The sequence below is a fragment of the Castor canadensis genome, chromosome 1 (assembly GCF_047511655.1).
Source record: "Castor canadensis chromosome 1, mCasCan1.hap1v2, whole genome shotgun sequence".
In the NCBI taxonomy this organism is placed as follows: domain Eukaryota; kingdom Metazoa; phylum Chordata; class Mammalia; order Rodentia; family Castoridae; genus Castor; species Castor canadensis.
The window spans coordinates 182,447,011-182,466,971 of NC_133386.1; the positions used below are offsets into that span (position 1 = coordinate 182,447,011).

A 19,961-nucleotide genomic window follows, 5' to 3' on the forward strand; every position below is an offset into this window, starting at 1 on the left:
AATTAGCATAGTGCCTGCTTCTCAGTAAGCTCTCCATAAGTCAATGCCACTTGTACTCCCACTACTGCTTGCCAACTGGACTGGGCATCCAGTCTAGCATGTTTAAAGTTCCTTTGCTGGTCACCTACTCCCTCCTTTGGTCCCCACAAGCAGCATATGGGGGGTGGTGTTGCTTCTCAGAGTAGTTTTGTTGAGAAGTAGGGTCTAGAGGGCATGTAAATGGACTTGTAAAAGGCTTTGCAAGTTTAAAAAATACTGTCATAGGACTGTAAAGATGTCTCATTACAGCACATTCTTTTTAAAAATGTTTTTGATGGGACTGGAGTTTTTTGAATTCAGGTCTTCACGTGTGCAAAGCAGGTGCTCTACCACTTGAGCCACACCTCCAGTCCATTTTGCTCTGGTTATTTTGGAGATTGGAGGGAGGGGGCATGTCTCATGAATCATTTGCCTGGATTGGCCTTGAACCTTGATCCTTCTGACCTCAGCCTCCCAAGTAGCTAGGATTATAGATGTTACAGCACATAGGATTATAGTACAGTCTTCAAGATTATTATTGGCAGAGGTTGGTGATATGGGATGGAATATGGCACTGACCCACTGTTGCCTCTCCACATAGCTCCACTAAGTTCCTAAGCTCTACATTATTATGAAACTGTTCCTATTGGGATAGTTATTTTATATATATATATAAAATATGACATATATATATATATATACATATATATGACAGTGAGTTTCAGCTGATGTGAAATGCTCATCAGTTGATTTTATCTGGAGGACTGTGTTGAGAAGACCCTTCCCTGAGTTCCAAGGGAGGAGGGAGGACTGAATATCATATCTGCCTAGGGTATAAGACAGGGGAAAGAAGCACAGGTGCCATGTGGTTACTGTTCTCAGCTTAGGCTCTTTGATTAACATGAAGGGGTAGCTATCTCTAACCCCTTCTTCCCCACATTCTTTTTCCTTTGTCTCCCTTTTGGAGATAGGATCTCATTATGTAACCCAGGCTGGCTTCAGCCTCTTCAGTGGTGGAATTACAGGTGTATATCACCATACCCAGCATTTCCTCTTACTATTCAATACATAAGGCAATAGAGAATTAAGATACAGTTCCCTGTGTTATTTCTTGGTTCTAGTTGACCAGAAAGCAGTATAAAAATAGGATGCAACTTTCAATGAGTTTGCCTATTTCTGCTACCCAGAGTTTTAAGGAAGAAGTGATTAACAATGAATACCCAGAACTTGTTTTTTAAACAAGGACACACATTCTCACATCTCATCATTGCTGTCAGTGTTTTAAATTTTGGGCACTTGGGGTTTTCAAATGAACTGTGGTAATTCTAGACCCAAGTGCAGTCAAATAATGCATGTGAAGTATGCGTATGATCTTGAATCCAGTTGTGTAGGAACCACTGTCAGTCACCCGAGTGCGTCCTCTTACAGCAATGAATCCATCTTCCCTGGGGTGAATAATTACTGCCTTCCATGCTCCCCCTATGGAGGGAGAAAAGCAAGGATAATTTTAGGCAGCCTAGGGGCCACTTGAAAATGATGACTGGAACAAATAGAGGATTCATATGATGAAAAACCAAGAGAGGATTCATTTTCCATCGATGTTTCACTTCTTGAACACAAGATGAGTAGAAGGTGGGATATAAGAGAAAATTCCTTTGAGCTTTATGATTTACCTAAGTCTTCCCTGGAATCCAGAACCTCTTAGTCCTGAAGAGTTTTTCTGACTGTGTCGAGTTCTGTGGAATTTATTCCAGAGGTGAATTTTCAGTTCATATTCTGGACCTCACTCAGACCAGGTTCAAAAGCAGCTGTTACTGTAGACAAAAAGGAAATGACTAAGTTCTCCCCAATCCAGTTATAGTGTGGGAACCACTGTAGCCCAGCCAATGCTTGGGTGCAGTCATGTAATTTGGGCAGCGAAGAGATAGGATGCCTAAGAGCTCCTTGGAACCACTGGAGATGACTGGAGGGAAGCCATTACCAAGACCTCAAAATGAGGAAGGAGATAAGATTTCTCTGCTCTCCTAGGAGCTTCATGTGAAAAGCAGGAAAGGTGAACTCCTCCCATTCCAAAGGAGTAACAGATGGCTTGAAGTCTGGGAGTCAAGAAAAGGTAGAGCTCATCAGGCAGTAATGAACCTTTAACTGGCTGAATACCCAGCTTGTCCTCAAACCGGTGACAGAAAGAGCTGCCCAGCAATCGCAGATATGGAGCATCTTGGGAGACAGGTATAGTTAATGCAAACTTTATTTATAAAAGACTCTTAAATTAGTTGTTTCATGCCATGCATTCATACAGAATACAGTGACCCTTCAGGGCTACAGAGAGAAGATCTCACAAACTCAAAGGAAAACTATTAAAGAGTTTCTAATAGTTAAAAGATAGGAAAGATTAGGACAATTTTACAAATGAGCAATTAAAAATAAAACAAAAGAAAAAGGATATGGAACCTAGTCTGAGCTGAGGGGGCAGCTGTTTAAAAGTCTGTACACTAACCTAATCCACAGACAGTCTTCTAGAGGTGGTTGCCAATGGGGAAAAGCAGAGCACATACAGACCTGTGCCGCTACTGCTCCAACCCCATCCACAGTCAGATACTTACAACCAGTTTGTGTACACTAGGCCTGCCTTGGCCACTTCACACTATAGGAATTCTAGTTTAGTAAACTAAAGCTGCAGGGTTCTGGGGGATGGGCAGCTTCATTTGCGACTGCTCTTTATTCTCTCCAGTCTCTTTTTCAAGTCGTCAATATTAGTTGTGGAGGAGGAGGAGGAGGTCACAGTTCCTGCAGAGTGGGTCTGGTTGGAATCCATATCTGTGTGCTGGTGCTGCTCTCGCGACTCCCGCAGCTGGGAGAGCTTGCTGTGGAGCATGTCTGTGGAAGAGGCGACCGGAGGAATTGATGGTTTGGAGAGCAAAGAGGTCAGTGGAGGTCGGTCATCCTGCTATTGAGAGAAGAGGAGACACTGCCTAAGCTCAGGGGAAGCAGGTCAAGATACAATTCTGTAGCAATGTACACCAGAGCTGAGTCACTTCTCTGTGGAACACCTGTTCCTGACTTGCTTGTCACTGCCCTCCAAACCCACACAGAAGGAAAGGAGCAGTACCTTTGTGTTGTCCAGACCACATCGCTGTCGGAGGATTTTTAGCCTTTCCAGATAGACAGATGGTCCTACCTCTTCTCCATTAGTATTGCCTATGGAGGATACTGTGCTTGTGGGGGTGGGCACACATGCGACCTCCACCTGAGGGGAGATGCCTAGAGAGGAAAATGTAGAAAGAATGTTCAGATATACACATACCCCACACTTCCAGACTGCCTTGATTAATCTGCCACTGAGAACAATTAAGAATTTTAAGCCAGATGCCAGTGGCTCTTGCCTATAATCCTAGCTACTTGGGATTGAGATTGGAAGGACTGCAGTTCAAAGGCAAATAGCTCACGAGATTCCATCTCCAAAATAACCAAAGCAAAATGAATTGGAGCTCAAGCAGTAGAGTGCCTGCTTTGCAAATGCAAAGCCCTGAGTTCAACCTCTATTCCTGCCAAAAAACCCCAAAAAACAAAAAACTCTAAGTTCCCAGGGTTGGAGTAGGGTAGTAATAGACAGAGTACATGTTTAGCGGCATAAACCATAGTTTTTTTTTTTTTAATTTTTATTTTATTCATATGTACATACAATGTTTGGGTCATTTCTCCTCCCTTCCCCTCGACCCCTCCTTTACCGCCTCCCCCCCGCCTCCGCTCCCCCCCTTACCCCCCCTTACCCCTCGCTACCCGGCAGAAACTATTCTGCCCTTGTCTCTAATTTTGTTAAAGAGAGAGGATAAGCAATAATAGGAAGGACCAAGGGTTTTTGCTAGTTGAGATGAGGATAGCTATACAGGGAGTTGACAAGCATTGATTTCCTGTACACGTGTGTTACCGTCTAAGTTAATTCTTCTCGAATAACCTTTTCTCTAGTTTCTGGTCCCCTTCTCCTTTTGGCCTCAGTTGTTTTAAAGTATCTGCTTTAGTTTCTCTGCGTTGAGGAACTAAACAAATGCTATCTAGTTTTTTGGGTGTCTTACCTATCCTCATACCTTCTTTGTGTACTCTTGCTTTATCATGTGATCAGAGTCCAATCCCCTTATTGGGTTTGCCCTTGATCTAATGTCCGTATATGAGGGAGAACATACGATTTTTGGTCTTTTGGGCCAGGCTAACCTCACTCAGAATGATGTTCTCCTGTTGCATCCATTTACCTGTAAATGATACATTTCGTTCTTCTTCATGGCTGCATAAAATTCCATTGTGTATAAATACCACATTTTCTTAATCCATTCGTCAGTGGTGGGGCATCTTGGCTGTTTCCATAACTTGGCTATTGTGAATAGTGCTGCAATAAACATGGGTGTGCAGGTGCCTCTGGAGTAACCTGTGTCACAGTCTTTTGGGTGACAATACCAAAAGCAATACCCCAAGAGTGGTATTGCTGGATCATATGGTAGATCAATGTTTAGATTTTTAAGTAGCCTACACTAGTACACTAGTGGGTGTACTAGTTTACATTCTCACCAGCAGTGTATAAAGGTTCCTTTTTCCCCACATCCTCACCAACACCTGTTGTTAGTGGTGTTGCTAATGATGGCTATTCTAACAGGGGTGAGGTGGAATCTGTTTAATTTGCATTTCCTTTATTGCTAGTGATGGTGAGCATTTTTTCATGTGTTTCTTGGCCATTTGAATTTCTTCTTTTGAGAAAGTTCTGTTTAGGTCACTTGCACATTTCTTTATTGGTTCATTAATTTTGGGAGAATTTAGTTTTTTGAGTTCCCTATATATTCTGGTTATCAGTCCTTTGTCTGATGTGTAGCTGGCAAATATTTTCTCCCATTTTGTGGGTGGTCTCTTCAGTTTAGAGACCATTTCTTTTCTTGAGCAGAAGCTTTTTAGTTTTATGAAGTCCATTTATCTATGCTATCTCTTAGTTTCTGAGCCGCTGGGGTTCTGTTGAGAAAGTTCTTGCCTATACCTATTAATTCCAGAGTATTTCCTACTCTTTTCTGTACCAACTTTAGAGTTTGGGTCTGATATTAAGATCCTTGATCCATTTTGAGTTAATATTGGTATAGGGTGATATACATGGATCTAGTTTCAGTTTTTTGCAGACTGCTAACCAGTTTTCCCAGCAGTTTTTGCTGAAGAGGCTGTCTTTTCTCCATCGTATATTTTTAGCACCTCTGTCAAAGACAAGTTGGTTATAGTTGTGTGGCTTCATATCTGGGTCCTCTATTCTGTTCCACTGGTTTTCATGTCTGTTTTTGTGCCAGTACCATGCTGTTTTTATTGTTATTGCTTTGTAATATAGTTTGGAGTTGGGTATCGTGATACCTCCAGCACTGTTCTTTTGACTGAGTATTGCCTTGGCTATTCGTGGCCTCTTGTGTTTCCATATAAATTTAATGATAGATTTTTCAATCTCTTTAATAAATGTCATTGGGATTTTGAGGGAATTGCATTAAACATGTGGATTACTTTTGGGAGTATAGACATAAACCATAGTTTTAATCTCCAGCAGCAAACAAATAAAAAATTTCTAGGGACTTGCATATTCTCTAGTGTACTTGAAAACTAAAAAGTTCAGAATTCACCTGGAGTTAGTGATACATAGTACTCTCAAATATGTAAGATAAACTTCATGAGAACTTCAAGAACTGATACTGAAGGTGGAATATGAGTTGGACTGTCCATCTATAACCTGAGTACACAAGGGTTGTATTCTAGTAAATCACAGGGTTTTTGATTTGGGCAATCCAAAACACCTAAGCTACTCCTGGAGTATACTGTAAGTGCCCAACTGAAAAACTTGAAGACCTTAAATATGTAGAACATAGATAAGGTTTGGAGCAGGTGAGAAACAGGGAAACCTATGGTCATTCTTGACCTCTTTTTCTGCAATGACCCACTATCACCCATGAAAGTATTTCCATTCTAATAAACTTAATATGTTGTCATTTTCATCCTAGAGATGACCCACTTTCAGTCATCTGAAGGTGTGTTCAAGTGTAGAGCAGTTGCCTTGCAAACATGAAGCCCTGAGTTCAAACTCCAGTACTGACAAAACAAAACAACAAAGAGAAAGTATATTCCTTTCCTAATGAACTTTGCTACCACTTTCACTATATTTCTGCATCTTGCCTGAATTCTTCTCTTGCAGACGCAAGAATTGGGATAGCTGCACTGACTTTCCAATAACAAATACCATGAAAAATTCTAATATACAAATTTTCTCTTAATTTTCTATATAAATAGAAAATTGTTTTGAAATTAAAAAAAAAAATCACACACAAACCAATACAGGACAACAAGAAGTTCAAGAACTAGGGCATTCATGGGGAGCAGAGGGGAGCTGAGGTGCTCAGCAGCATGCAAAAAGGGACAGGCACTAGTGTACCAATGACCTTGTCACTCAGCTCAGTATTCTGGGAGGAAAGGGACAAAACAAAAACTAAACCAAAACCCCTCCAAAAATCTACCTCAATTCCTAAGTTTCTGTGAAGGAACAATCATAAAAATGCAAGCATTTAAAATACCTAACTTTTGGGGCTGGAGGATATAGCTCAACAGTACAGTGTTTGGCTCACATGAACAAGGCCCTGGGTTCCTGGGTTCCATCTCCAGCACCACAAACCAAAACAAAAAACGTCACTTGACTTAAAGGCAATAGGAGAAAAAAAATGTAAAATAGGGAAGAAGGAATTCTTCAAAGATGGAGAACACTCGGGGCCGGGTGTGGGTGGCTCACGCTTATAATTCTAGCAATTCAGGAGGCAGAGATCAGGAGGATCATGGTTTGAAGCCAGCCCTGGCAAATAGTTTGTGAGACTGTCTCAAAAAAAAAAAAAAAACCATCACAAAAAAGGGCTGGTGGAGTGGCTCAAGGTGGAGGCCCTGAGTTTAAGCCCCAGTACAGAGGAAAAAAAAAAAAAAGATGAGAACCCTCTAATAAATTGAAAAAATGACATAAGTTCAGTAATAAGACATATATGAATACTTACACATGAAACCAATCAGTAATCAATGGGATTGTATGCTGGTGTTGCAAATGTGTTTACCTCATACCCCCAAACCAACCAAATCAAACCCCAAAACCAACCAAATCATACCCCAAAACCAACCAAACTGAACTTGGAGCAAATGTGCTGCCAAAAATATCAACCAAATATTGAATATCACCAGTAAGGATATCACCAGTAAGGGAATGAGAAAAGGAGGCCCTACTGTGATCAATCAAACCATGATATATTCATATGTGCACACTATGTGACATCCTGTTTACCACCCTTCAGTAAGGACTCCAAAGTTCTTTGAGAGGGATAACTGAAGGTGTCAAAAACAAGGCAAACCCAACTGGTTAACAGAACAATAGAACAGTAGCTTCAGCTGAGCAAGATACATGCTGAGAAAGAACTAGAATTTGAAACCCACAAAGAAGCAGACTGTGACAGGCAAACTGTGGATTGAAATAGCTGAGCTTCACTGAAATTGGAAAACACTAAACACAGGACAAATATGAGAGCTCTGTTCTGCCCTGACGAGAGTAATTTCTGCAGTTGTGTCTATCTTTGGTTTAAGGCTATGACAAATATTTTTTATAACTGAAATCTCCAACGACTTCCTTTTGTTTCTAGATTCTGTAGGCAGTAATTCTCAGAGTGATTTTTTTTCATCGTAGGGACAGTAACATTTCAGCTTGAACTTAGGACAGGTACTCATTCAAACCATACTCCTGGATGCCTAACAAAACAAATAAAAAATCCTTCCCCTGTGGATTTGAAATTCTACCAGGAACAGACAGACACCAATGACCAACCTAATAAATACTATATCATATGTTCTGTTAGAGGAAGTGCTATGGTACAATTTTTAAAAAAGTTCTCATTTAGATGGTAGTATTTAAACACAGATCTAAAAGAGGAAAGGGAGCTAGCCAACAAGTCATCTCAGGAAGAGCACTGCATGCATAAGAAAATAAGAAATAGCCAGTTAGTACTGGGAGTGTAGCTCAGTGGTAGAGGGTGTGCTTAATATGCTCGAGGCCCTGGGTTCAATTCCCAGAACTGAAGAAAAAAAAAAAAAAAGAAAAGAAAAAGTCAGGGTAAAGGCCTTAAGAGACAACATGCCTGTGTGTTCCAGAAACAGCAAGGGGGCTGCTGAGATTGGCAAGCAGTAGATGAGGCCCCACAGGTATCAGGGGATCAGACAGTGCAGAAGTTAGAGACCTTTGTGAGAACTGCTCTTGCTGAGTACAGGCTTCTGGTGAGTGTTTGAGGAGCCTTGTTCTGATGGAATGTGTGGAAATGAATATGGGGAGACAAGGGTGGCAACAGGAGGTCTGTTAGGAGGGTAGTGCTACTGTAATTCAGGTGAGAGAGAGTGTTGTTTCCCACCAAGGCGGCAGAGTAAAGGTGATCCTGCACATGGTTTGCAAATAGAATCAAAAAGATTTCCTGACATAGGAAGAGAAGACAAAAGCTTTTGGTCTAAGTACTTGCTCTCTCTGTTTTTTTGGCACCAGCACCACAGCGGTTTGAACTCAGGGCCTCATGTTTGCTAGGCAGGTACTCTTACCACTTGAGTCCCACCACCAGCTGCTTTGGGTCTAACTAAACTAGAAGGATAAAGTTGTCATTGACCAAGATGGAGAGAATACAGGAGCTCATTAGTTTTTACTTTCGCAGTTTACAAGTTGGCAGCTATTTTAAGCTTATTCCTGAAAACCATACCTGTTGAAGTGGGAATACGGCCTTTACCCTCCCTCTCCATCTCAATCACCCGAAGTCCTCTTTCAACATAACTCTGAAAGAATTGTGAGGAATTTTTCAAAAATGGTTCAATGTCGGCATCTGAGTATTTCTTTTTATATTCATATAACTCTGCTAGGCCCTGTTGAGTACAAAAAAAGAAGTGGGGATGGATGTAAGTTAGTGCTCCTTTTCCACAAAATAGTTACCCATTTTTTAAAATAAATTTTTTATTAGAATATATTTATTATACAGGTGGAGGATTCATAGTGACAATTCCAATCAGACTTATACTGCACATTAATTACATGGTTCCCCTCATCTCTCCCCCTCAACGCCCTCCCCACCTCACTTAAAACAATGCCAAGAGATTTCTTGGTTCTGCTTCAATAGGTATATGAAGTCCATCTACCACATAACGTCACCTTAATCTCCTTCCTTCACCCTCCCCCTCCCATTTGTTCCCATTTGTTTTAACCCTTCACTCTCACCTCCTTAGTGTTCTCTTTGGAGCCAATCTTCTTAAAAATCTCTGCTAAGAAATCATTCACTTTGGCTTTTGATGATTTTTCATCCTGAAAAAGTGAAAGACACAAGGGCAGAATGGTTAGACTTGAATACTTAATTAGGATATGAACAGAAAATATCTCAAAATCTAACTGTACTGCTATGCTCTGTAGATAAAGGAGGCACCACTGAGCAGAGTCTACAGCAATAACACTAACATTCTGGAATATGAATGCCTCCAGTTTTAGGTTTTCACCACAACTTGATGAAAAAATAATTTCCCAATTAAACAGAGGTCACAGTGGATTTACTTAGTGACCAATGGATACTTTGGGCACATAGAAACCTTTCCTGGGGACTAAAAAGCACATGGCTATTAGTTTTTGTCTTAAAATTTTAGAGTGGCAATGATCATAAGAGAGGAGAGTGATGAAGGCCACTCACTATTCGCGAAGCTCCCTTTTCTGTCTCCTTATCAGACTTGCTACTGGTCTGGTCCATACTGTGCTTCATCATGCGGCAGAGGTGGGCCTCCAGCTCAGATTCATTCTTGTTGTCAATCATTGTGAGATGGTCTAGGATCTGAGGGAGATGAGCACATTTAAACAGTAGCAATGCCCTTTCTATGACATTCTCTCAAGCTCCCACAGGGACTAGATGCTATTCTCACTCACTTTGGGTCCTTTTAATTTGCATAATGTGTGCAGCAGGGTCTTTAGGGTCCTTATGGGAAATTCACTTTTGCATTGCTTCAGTTTCTCCTTGGGGAAGACCTTCATGAAAATGTGGATGTCCAGAAGAATTCTGTCCAGGTTAATGCTGTTGATGGTGTCGGGCAATAGTCGAACCATTCTCCAGAGACACTATTAAAAAAATATAATAGTTAGGAGTGACTGAAGAACGTCACCATTCATTGTTCCCAAGCTCAGGGCTCACTTCTAAAAGACAGTCAGGTATATAAATGTGGATCATATCCCTGAAGTTCAGCTGCTAAAACACGAGAAATTTTAATCACTTCAACCATGTCACTCACTGAAGTGTGACAAGTCATCCATTTAAGCATCCATGTCTACTCTTCCCTCCACTCCCCAGATATAGGGCCATCATTTCATAATTCTACAAATGTGGCAGAGGTGGAAAGAAGTTCAATCCTTTTGTGACTTCTGATGGAATCAAGAACCACAAAAGACAGTTCAATGCACCTCCCACATTTGCATAAAGATTGTCTTCCCTTCTTGCCAAAAAGTTGAGATAGAAGTAAAGTATGTATGCATATTCCAAAGGATGATGAAGCTCAGGTTGTGAGGAACACTATAAAGAACAGTAGATGGTAAAATAGTTTAGGTTTACATCTATATTGAATGGGTACAGCAGGAAAAATTTAATGGAATAAAGTGTCCATGGGGGCATTCACCTAAGCAAGTTGGTTATCACCAGGCTAAAACTGAACAAAGGACCACAAAAAGATCCTGAAATAGAAAAGCCAAATCTAGTTAAGTAGGAAAGGAAAAAGGGCAACTATAAGGAGGAAATTATTAAGAAAGTGCAGGAATAGCCAAGTGCTGGTGGCTCATACCTATAATCCTAGCTGCTTGGGAGGCTGAGATCAGGAGGATTACAGTTTGAGGCCAGCCTGAGTAAGCAGTTCATGAGACCCCATCTCCAAAATAACCAGAGCAAAATGGACTGTAGATGTGGCTCAAGGGATACAGTGCCTGCTTAGCAAACATGAGACCCTGAGTTCAAACACCAGCAGTACTGCCGAAAAAAAAAAAATTATTTTTTTGGCCTCAAATCATGAAAAGGAAAAGGTTTTTTTGTAGACTCTCCTAGAATCAAAAGGCAAATAGGGATGAGAAAAATTTCACTTTTGGAGGGAAAAAGATACATATAGTTTCAGTCTCTTTCATGGAAGACTCCAGATGAACATATCTGTCACATTATAATTCTGTACTATACTATAAGTAGTGAAAGATATTTTGTCTCCTCAGACTAGATTTAGTTAGACAATCTGAATCAGAACTTCCAGTTTGTTTGTTTTTTTTAACTTCATTTAAGCAGTATTTTTTTGTGTGTGTGTTGTGTTCTTTCAAGATAGGGTCTCACGAACTATTTGCCCAGGCTAGCTGTGAACCACGATCCTCCTAATCTCTTCCTCCCAAATAGCTATGATTATAGACGTGATCCACTGAGGCCCAGTAAAGGACAAGAATTTTTGGACTAAGATTAATATAAATTGGAAGGGGAATTTTTTGTTGTTATTGGAAGTACTGGGGTTTGAATTTAGGGCCTCTCACTTGCCTAGCAAGCACTGTATCATTTGAGCCATACCTCCTACCCTTTTTTGCTTTAGGTTACTTTCCAGGAAGGGTCTTACTTTTTCCTGGGATTGGCCTTGTAATGCAATTCTCTAACCTACAGCCTCTCAAGTAGCTGGGATGATAAGTGCATGCAGGCATTTTGGTTGAGATAGGGGTATCACTATCTTTGTACTTGGGCTGGCCTCGAACTCAGATCTTCCCAATCTCTGCTTCTTGAGTAGCTGGGATTATAGGCATGAGCCCCCCACACTCAGAGGAAGAAGAGAAAATTAAAGACTAATTACACATACACACACATTGGAGATAGGGTCTCATTGTCTACTCCAGGCTGGCCTTTAACTCATGATCCTCTTGCCTGTGCCTCCTGAGTCCTGGAATTATAGGTGTGTACTCTTTCCCTATACTTTAACAAAGTGACTGCATCACTGAAAAGAAAAGAGATGAAATCATTTCAACTTTACCTTCATAACAAGTTCTGAGAATTTAGGAGAACTGGCTGTTGCTAGCAGGCTGTCTTGGAGCAAAACAAGTAGCGCACTAGAAAAACAAAGACACCAACACAATAATACTAATAAATTTCATTCATTCATTAATAACTCTCATTTTTAATTAAAACTATTAATTGAAGGGTCTAGTAAGTTGAGAACTGATGGATGAGGATCTTAGATTACTTAATATTTGGTTATTAAAAATCTTTTTAAATCGTTGAAATTTAACTCTTCTCAACTGATAAATGGTAAACTTTGTCACTACTTTTCACTGTCATTGGTAGACAAGGAGAAGTATACCCAAAATGTACATGCTAGAAGATGTAGCTGATCACATTTTATAGTACTCTCTAGAAAACTCATGGTTTTGGTTGGCTTCCTGGGTTGTCACTGGTTTTAATTGTTGTCTTAGGATGGAATGTCTTTGGTTCATGCAGAAGAACAATAAACCAACTTATTAGGCAAACCTAAAGTTACAACTGATCTAGTGACTCTACTGCAGATAAAAAAAAAGGCTTTCCAGACTCTACTGAAAATACAAATGTACCTCAGGATGTTGGTCTGGTCTGACTTCTCCAGAACTTTCACCACCAAGAGGTTCACAGAGCGAATCACCTGTTGTCCTTCCTCTAGATCTTCAATTCGAGAATCCAGCATTAAGGTGATGAGGCCATGCATCAAATCTTTCAGTACTCCTGTGGAGGCCTCCCGGGCCAGGCTCTCTATCTGAAATAGCTATGCAGTCCTAACTGTGTTAGCGAGGTTAAAACTCAATATACAGAACATATATTGTATGTATTTTTTTGAAACAGGATCTTGCTATATAGCTCACGTTGGTCTGGAATTTATAATACTCCTGCCTCAACCTCCCATGTTGAGATTACAGGCATATGCTACCATGCCTGGCAAAAATGTATTATATTTTTAAGATTATAGTATTAGTTTAAATCAAATTTAGTAATAGCCAGAATTAACTGGTGTGTTTCCTTCCTATTATAATAGTATTTTTTAATGTGAGCACACTTATCTGTGAAAAGTCAAATAGGGCCTACAATATCTAATGAAGAACTTGGCAAGAAGCATTCTAGGCTAGGTAGCAGGTAAGTATTCTACTTTTTATCCTAATGATAGGTAAGCTTTCAGAAATACCCCACATCCAATAGAAGTAATTGGCAGATTACTGTATGATGCATGAAGAATTCTACCAAGTGACATAGGACTCACTGGAACATCTGCACTGACTCTGGCTTGAGAACCCAGGTAGGAGTAGAATTCAAAAGGAAACTCCAGTTCTGTAGAGGTGTCTTACCGAAATCATGTTGCCAATGATACAGCTGTACAACTTGATGATCTCATCCTTCTCCAATTTCTCATCTGCCATATGTGTGTTGTAGATAAGCCTTAGCTGCATGAATGTGGCTATCAGAAACTGATCAATGTGGCCAGACATAGCTTCAGCTTTGTCTTCCTGTCTCAGGACCTCATCAATCTGGTAACAAAAGTTTTGAGATATATTTGTCAAGCTTCATACTGAGTAGCAGAAAGATACTAGAGACTTTTCTATAAGAGTATTTATTAGCAAAGCATTGCCAATATCATACTCAGAAAAAAGTCCAGTAACTTTACACAAAAGTCCAGGAATTTTACACATAAACAACAATCCTTAGGGATTCAATCATTCAAAATATATTTACTAAGCAAGATAACTATTCTAAGAGGCTTATGTTCTTGGAAAAATAATCCCTACTTTTGCATGTCTAGTTCATGAAAGAAAGAATACATACTTGTATTCCTAGCACTTGGGAAAGTGAGCAGGAAAATGAGTTTGAGGCCACCCTAGGCTACAGAATGGATTTGAAGCCAGCCTGGGTTACCTAATGAGACCCTGTCAAATACATTTAAAAAATAAAAATTTCATTTAAAAAAAAAAAAAAAGACTCAGTGGTAGAGCATTTGCTTAGTAAACGGCTAGGGGTTTGATTTCTAGTATTACCAAAAAAAAAAAAAAAAAAAAAAAAAAAAAAACCCCAACCAACCAAAAAAACAAAAACAAAAAAGAAAGTAAATAAGTAAATAAATAAGAAAGGTCTCCATTTACTTGATGAGAAAAGTGTCTCAGAAAGCTCAGAAACCAGTGGTTTTCCTGGTTTAGTATGCTGGTTATCACTAATGGTAAAATGATCTCATTTACACTAGTATTAAAGTGGCTTCCCAGGGCCTGGAGTATTATGCTAAGCACATAAAATACATTTTTGTTATTGTAGAAATAATACCCCAAGATAGTCATAATCAGTTTTTAGTAACAATACTTTGAGTCACATCTCCAGTCCACTTTGCTCTGGTTATTTTTAGAGATGGGGATCTAACAAACTATTTGTCCAGGCTGTCCTCGAACTGTGATCCTCTCAACGTCAGCCTCACAAGTAGCTAGGATTATAGGCATGAGTCACTGGTGCCTGGCAGTAACACTACATTGGAGCAAGGCTGTCAAATTGCACAACTCCAGGGATGCAACATTTATATACACTACAATATGAATGTTGCCTCCTGGTGTTGAAGAAGATGTATTCCTGCTTTCATTTATCAATATGAATACTATCTCCTAAGAACAATCTTAAATAACTGGGACAGTTTAACAATGATCTTTCTACATGGACACCATAAAAAATACTATGGGTCAATGGAACCCCAGCAGCACAGCAACTAAGAGATAGCATAGATAAATGGGACTTCATAAAACTAAAAAGCTTCTGTTCATCAAAAGAAATGGTCTCTAAACTGAAGAGAACACCCAGAGTGGGAGAAAATATTTGCCAGCTACACATCAGACAAAGGACCGATAACCAGAATATATAGGGAACTTAAAAAACTAAATTCTCCCAAAACTAATGAACCAATAAAGAAATGGGCAAGTGAACTAAACAGAACTTTCTCAAAAGAAGACATTCAAATGGCCAAAAAAACACATGAAAAAATGCTCACCATCTCTAGCAATAAAGGAAATGCAAATGAAAACCACACTAAGATTCCACCTCACCCCTGTTAGAATAGCCATCATTACAACACCACCAACAGGTATTGGCGAGGATGTGGGGAAAAAGGAACCGTCCTACACTGCTGGTGGGAATGTAAACTAGTACAACCACTCTAGAAAAAAATTTGGAGGCTACTTAAAAAGCTAAACAGTGATCTACCATTTGATCCAGCAATACCACTCTTGGGGATATACCCAAAAGACTGTGACACAGGTTACTCCAGAGGCACCTGCACACCCATGTTTACTGCAGCACTATTCACAACAGCCAAGTTATAGAAACAGCCAAGATGCCCTATTGACAAATGGATCAAGAAAATGTGGTATCTATACACAATGGAATTTTATGCAGCCATGAAGAAGACGAAATGTTATCGTTCACTGGTAAATGGATGGAATTGGAGAACATCATTCTGAGTGAGGTTAGCCTGGCCCAAAAGACCAAAAATCGTATGTTCTCCCTCACATGCGGACATTAGATCAAGGGCAAACACAATAAGGGGATTGAACTTTGATCACAAGATAAAAGTGAGAGCACACAAGGGAGATATGAGGATAGGTAAGACACCTAAAAAACTGCTAGCATTTGTTGCCCTTAATGCAGAGAAACTAAAGCAGATACCTTAAAAGCAACTGAGGCCAATAGGAGAAGGGGACCAGGAACTAGAGAAAAGGTTAGATCAAAAAGAATTAACCTAGAAGGTAACACACATGCACAGGAAATTAATGTGAGTCAACTCCCTGTATAGCTATCCTTATCTCAACTAGCAAAAACCCTTGTTCCTTCCTATTATTGCTTATAGTCTCTGTTCAACAAAATTAGAGATAAGGGCAAAATAGTTTCTGCCAGGTATTGAGGGGGTTGGGGTGGAGAGGGAGGGGGTGGAGTGGGTGGTAAGGGAGGGGGTGGGGGCAGCGGGGAGAAATGACCCAAGCATTGCATGCACATATGAATAATAATAAAAAAAATACTATGGGCTTCCTCTTCCTCTTTTTCAACAACTGGCATTTTACTCTCTCATGTTCACAAAATCTCAGAAAATCACATATATATACTCACATAAGGTCAAAGTTTGGGACATCATTTAGTCTACAAGAGAATTATAGTACATGTATTTCTCTGCATCTAGCTTTTTAATTTAATAGAAAATTATGAAAATCTCTAAAGCCAACAGTGACGACTCTATTTTTAAAGGCTGCCTAACAATCCATGCATGCATTTATCAAAATTTACTAAATTTTCCCTTCTTTGATGAACTTCCAGTGTTTCTAATTGGTATACAATATCTCTGTATGTATACGCTTTTGTGCTTGTGTTTCTATTTCTAAAACACAGAGCCAAGGAGTGTAATTTCTTAGTCTAAATGATAACACTACTTTTTATTGGGCAGGGGAGAGTGAGGCAGGATGTTGGGGAATGAACCTAGGGACTTGGACTCTGTAAGCACACACTCTACTAATGAGTTAAGACTCTAACCACTATAGCACTTTAAAAAGGCACTAAGAATTCATATGCCTACATTTAACATGAGTACTAATTTTCCAGCATCTTTATTAGCTATGTGTTAATAATTTTTACCACTTTCATGTTTTAATAGTGGTATGTTGTTTTAATTGGCATTTCTGGGGGTTGAATGTCTTTTTACATGTTCACTGACCTTTTGGATATCTTCTAATGATTAGTCTATTAATATTCATGTCTTTCTTTTACTTAAGAATTAATAAAAGCTGTTTAATGTAACCATTAATATTCTATTGGTCATATGGGTTGCAAATATATGCCACAATATTTCATTTGTTTTTTGATTTAGTATATGGTAACTTCCTCCTGACTAAAATCTTACAATTTTATATGATCAAAATTTGTCTTTTCATTTTAGGTTTCCTCCTAAATTCTTAGTTATAAACAAACAAACAAACCCTTGCATATGCTTAGAGGAAGAATCAGCTTTCAAATTTCTACAGAATTACATGTGGTGTTATCTTATTTAATCTCTTTCACATCTACGGTTGGCTCCATCCTCGTTCCTAATATTTAAATATTATTTTATGAATTTTGCTGGGCTCCCGTGGCTCATGCCTGTAATCCTAACTACTCATGAGGCAGAAATCAGGAGGACTGTGGTTTGAATCCAGACCCTACTCAAAAAAACTCTTCACAAAAAAGGGGTGGTGGAGTGGCTCAAAGTGTAGGCCCCGAGTTCAAGCCCCACTACCACCAAAAAAAAAAAAGTATTTTATGAATGTTAACTTTATTATTTCCTACCTTCAAATGTCTTCTGGAGTTTTATTTTCTAATTTCTTTTCTTTTGTTTGGAGGAAGGGGCAATACTGGGGTTTGAATTCAGGGTCTCACACTTGACAGGTAGGCCCTTTACCACTTGAGCCACTCTTCCAGTATTGGGTATTTTCAAGATATGGTTTTGAAAATCATCTGCCCAGATTGGCTTTGAACCGTGATACTCCTGGTCTCTACTTACTAAGTAGCTAGGATTATAGGTGGGAGCCCCTGGCGCCAGCTTATTTTTCTAATTTCTTAGGAATACTAAAATCCCTTTACGGTTTTCTTGAATAAATGCATTTTAGGCAACATACTTTTGTGAGTTCTACTTTTTCAATACAACCTTTTCTCCCCTTCATTACTGGGAACTGAACTCAGGGGCTAGTGCTTGGTTAGGCAAGTATCTGCCACTTGAGTCACACCCCCAGTCAATGCAGTTTTGCAGTGAAATATTTCCCTATTCACTTATAGAATTTTTATTTTTGTGCTGTTGGGAATCAAACTCAGGGCCTTATGTAAGCTAAGCAAGTGCCCTACCATAGCTATATGCCCTGGCCATGTTTATTTTTTTGATCAAAGCAGCATTTCATACTTTTCAAGTAGCCAGTATATTTTGTGACTTTACTTAAAATTTTATTGGGTTATCTGCAAAGAATTTGGCTATTATATCTTTTACTTTTTACATTTGTTAAGGTTTTATATGATTTTTGAAAATTCAATGGAGATACGAAAAATTACCTTTTCAGAGGATTATGAAATTCCATACAATACATATATATTAGCTAAATCTAGTTTTGTAAATTTTTTTTACATTTAATGTTCACCTGGGTCAGTGTATAAATCCTGAGCATACAACTTTATAAAATTCTGCCACGTATACACACTGTGTACCTGCTATTGATAACAAATTACAGGGTATCAATAGCCCTAAAAGGCCTCTTCCTGATCCTCCAAGTTGGTTCCTTTCTCCCAGGGTAACGTCTAAATCTTTCTCATTGTCTTTGTTACTATTATTCTAACCTCTAATAAAAATGATTTTTTTTTTTTTGGTAGTACTGGAAGTTTGAACTCAGGGCCTTGCACTTGTTAGGCATAAAAATGATTTTAATGTCTCTATTTCTTTACTTATTTTTCATCTACTAATTCTAATTCTTTCAATCTGTAGCTTGTTTTTCTCACTTTGTTTTGATGATTGGTTTTAAAATTTTCTATTCCTTTATTTTTGTCTAGTTTAAAGAGCACCTTCTCTACTTTGATACAGGAAACCGCACACTAATTATACTGTTGTTCTCATGGAAAATGACTAGCTGCAGCACCAACTATTGATTGATCAGCTTTTACTGCAAAAATTTTTTTTTGTTTTTTATTGGTACTATTGGGGTTTGAACTCAGAATCTCACACTTGCTAGGCAGACACTTGATACTCTATCACTTGAACCATTCCACCAACCCTACCATGAGGAATTTTAATTCCCATATCCCTCGGCCAGGACTACACTTTTTTTTTGGTGGCACTGAGGCTTGAACTCAGGGCCTCACACTTGCAAGGCAGGCACTCTGTCACTTGAGCCATTCCATCAGTCCCAGGACTACACTATCTTAATAAAGCACTTCTGTAATCACTATTGATACAAAGCTTCTTTGTGGTATCTTTTTAAAAATGTCCTTGCTCTTCTTAGAACTTTTGATCTCCCATACACATTTTACAATTAGCTTCTCAAATTGTAGAAAAAAACTTCTTTTGGGGAGGGGGTTGTACTGGGGCTTTTGAACACAGGGTCTTGTGCTTGCTAGGCAACTGTTCTATCACTTAACCCACACCTTCAGCCCCTTTTTTTGCTTAGTTTTTGCCTGGGACCACCCTCAGACCATGGATCCTCTTACCTACGCCCTCCCACAGGCACACAGCTAAGATCACAGGCATGTTACCACACCCAGTTTATTGGTTGAGATGGGTGTCTTGGTAACTTTTTGCGCAGCTTTGTATAGCCTTATTTGTTCAGCTCCCTGCAGTTTCTTGGGAGCCAGGGAGGCTATGAAGTCCTCCTAGTATCAGTCATATAGACCACTACTGTCCTTCCTTAAGAGGATCTATTAATTTCTACAGACTAACAGAAATCTGTCTTCAGGATTTCTGATCTTTTAATCTTCTTCCCTGGGCTCTGTACTACCGAACCCTAGGTTTTTCTTAGGCCCATATGGAAAAATGTCTTGTTCAAGATACAGCAGATACTATTTACCTGACTCCATAGTTCCTTTGCTCAGGAAAAAAAGCAAGTCATTGGACTGAAGCTGATAGAGAAAGGCAAAAGGGGCTGGGACTGTGACTCAAGAAAGGTAGAGCACTTGCCTGTAAAATGCATGTGCGCGCACACACACACACACACACACACACACACACACACACCAGGGTTGCATACACTAAAGTCCCATTTCTTCAATTTGTTTATTTCCAAAACCAAAACCTCTTTCTTTTTTTCTGGTGGTGGTCCTGGGAATATTGAACAGGGTCTCATGTCTGCT

General features: G+C 39.4%; 1 protein-coding gene across 8 annotated transcripts in view; it reads right to left on the bottom strand.

Annotated features, from left to right (window-relative positions):
• Positions 1-2,248: 2,248 nt before the first annotated feature.
• Positions 2,249-19,961, bottom strand: part of Ckap5 (cytoskeleton associated protein 5) — a 106,247-nt gene continuing 88,534 nt past the window's right edge. For 7 of the 8 annotated variants that reach the window (XM_020156430.2, XM_020156433.2, XM_020156436.2 and 4 more), the window contains 9 exons: positions 13,433-13,612; positions 12,671-12,858; positions 12,097-12,172; positions 9,989-10,177; positions 9,759-9,896; positions 9,299-9,382; positions 8,790-8,949; positions 3,128-3,279; positions 2,249-2,965 (listed from right to left, as the gene is read on the bottom strand). In XM_020156430.2, coding sequence (XP_020012019.2) covers positions 2,720-2,965; positions 3,128-3,279; positions 8,790-8,949; positions 9,299-9,382; positions 9,759-9,896; positions 9,989-10,177; positions 12,097-12,172; positions 12,671-12,858; positions 13,433-13,612 — 1,413 coding nt within the window. In that variant the 3' untranslated portion in view covers positions 2,249-2,719. The remainder of the gene's footprint in view (positions 2,966-3,127; positions 3,280-8,789; positions 8,950-9,298; positions 9,383-9,758; positions 9,897-9,988; positions 10,178-12,096; positions 12,173-12,670; positions 12,859-13,432; positions 13,613-19,961) is intronic. The other variant, XM_074044739.1, reaches the window with a different exon arrangement.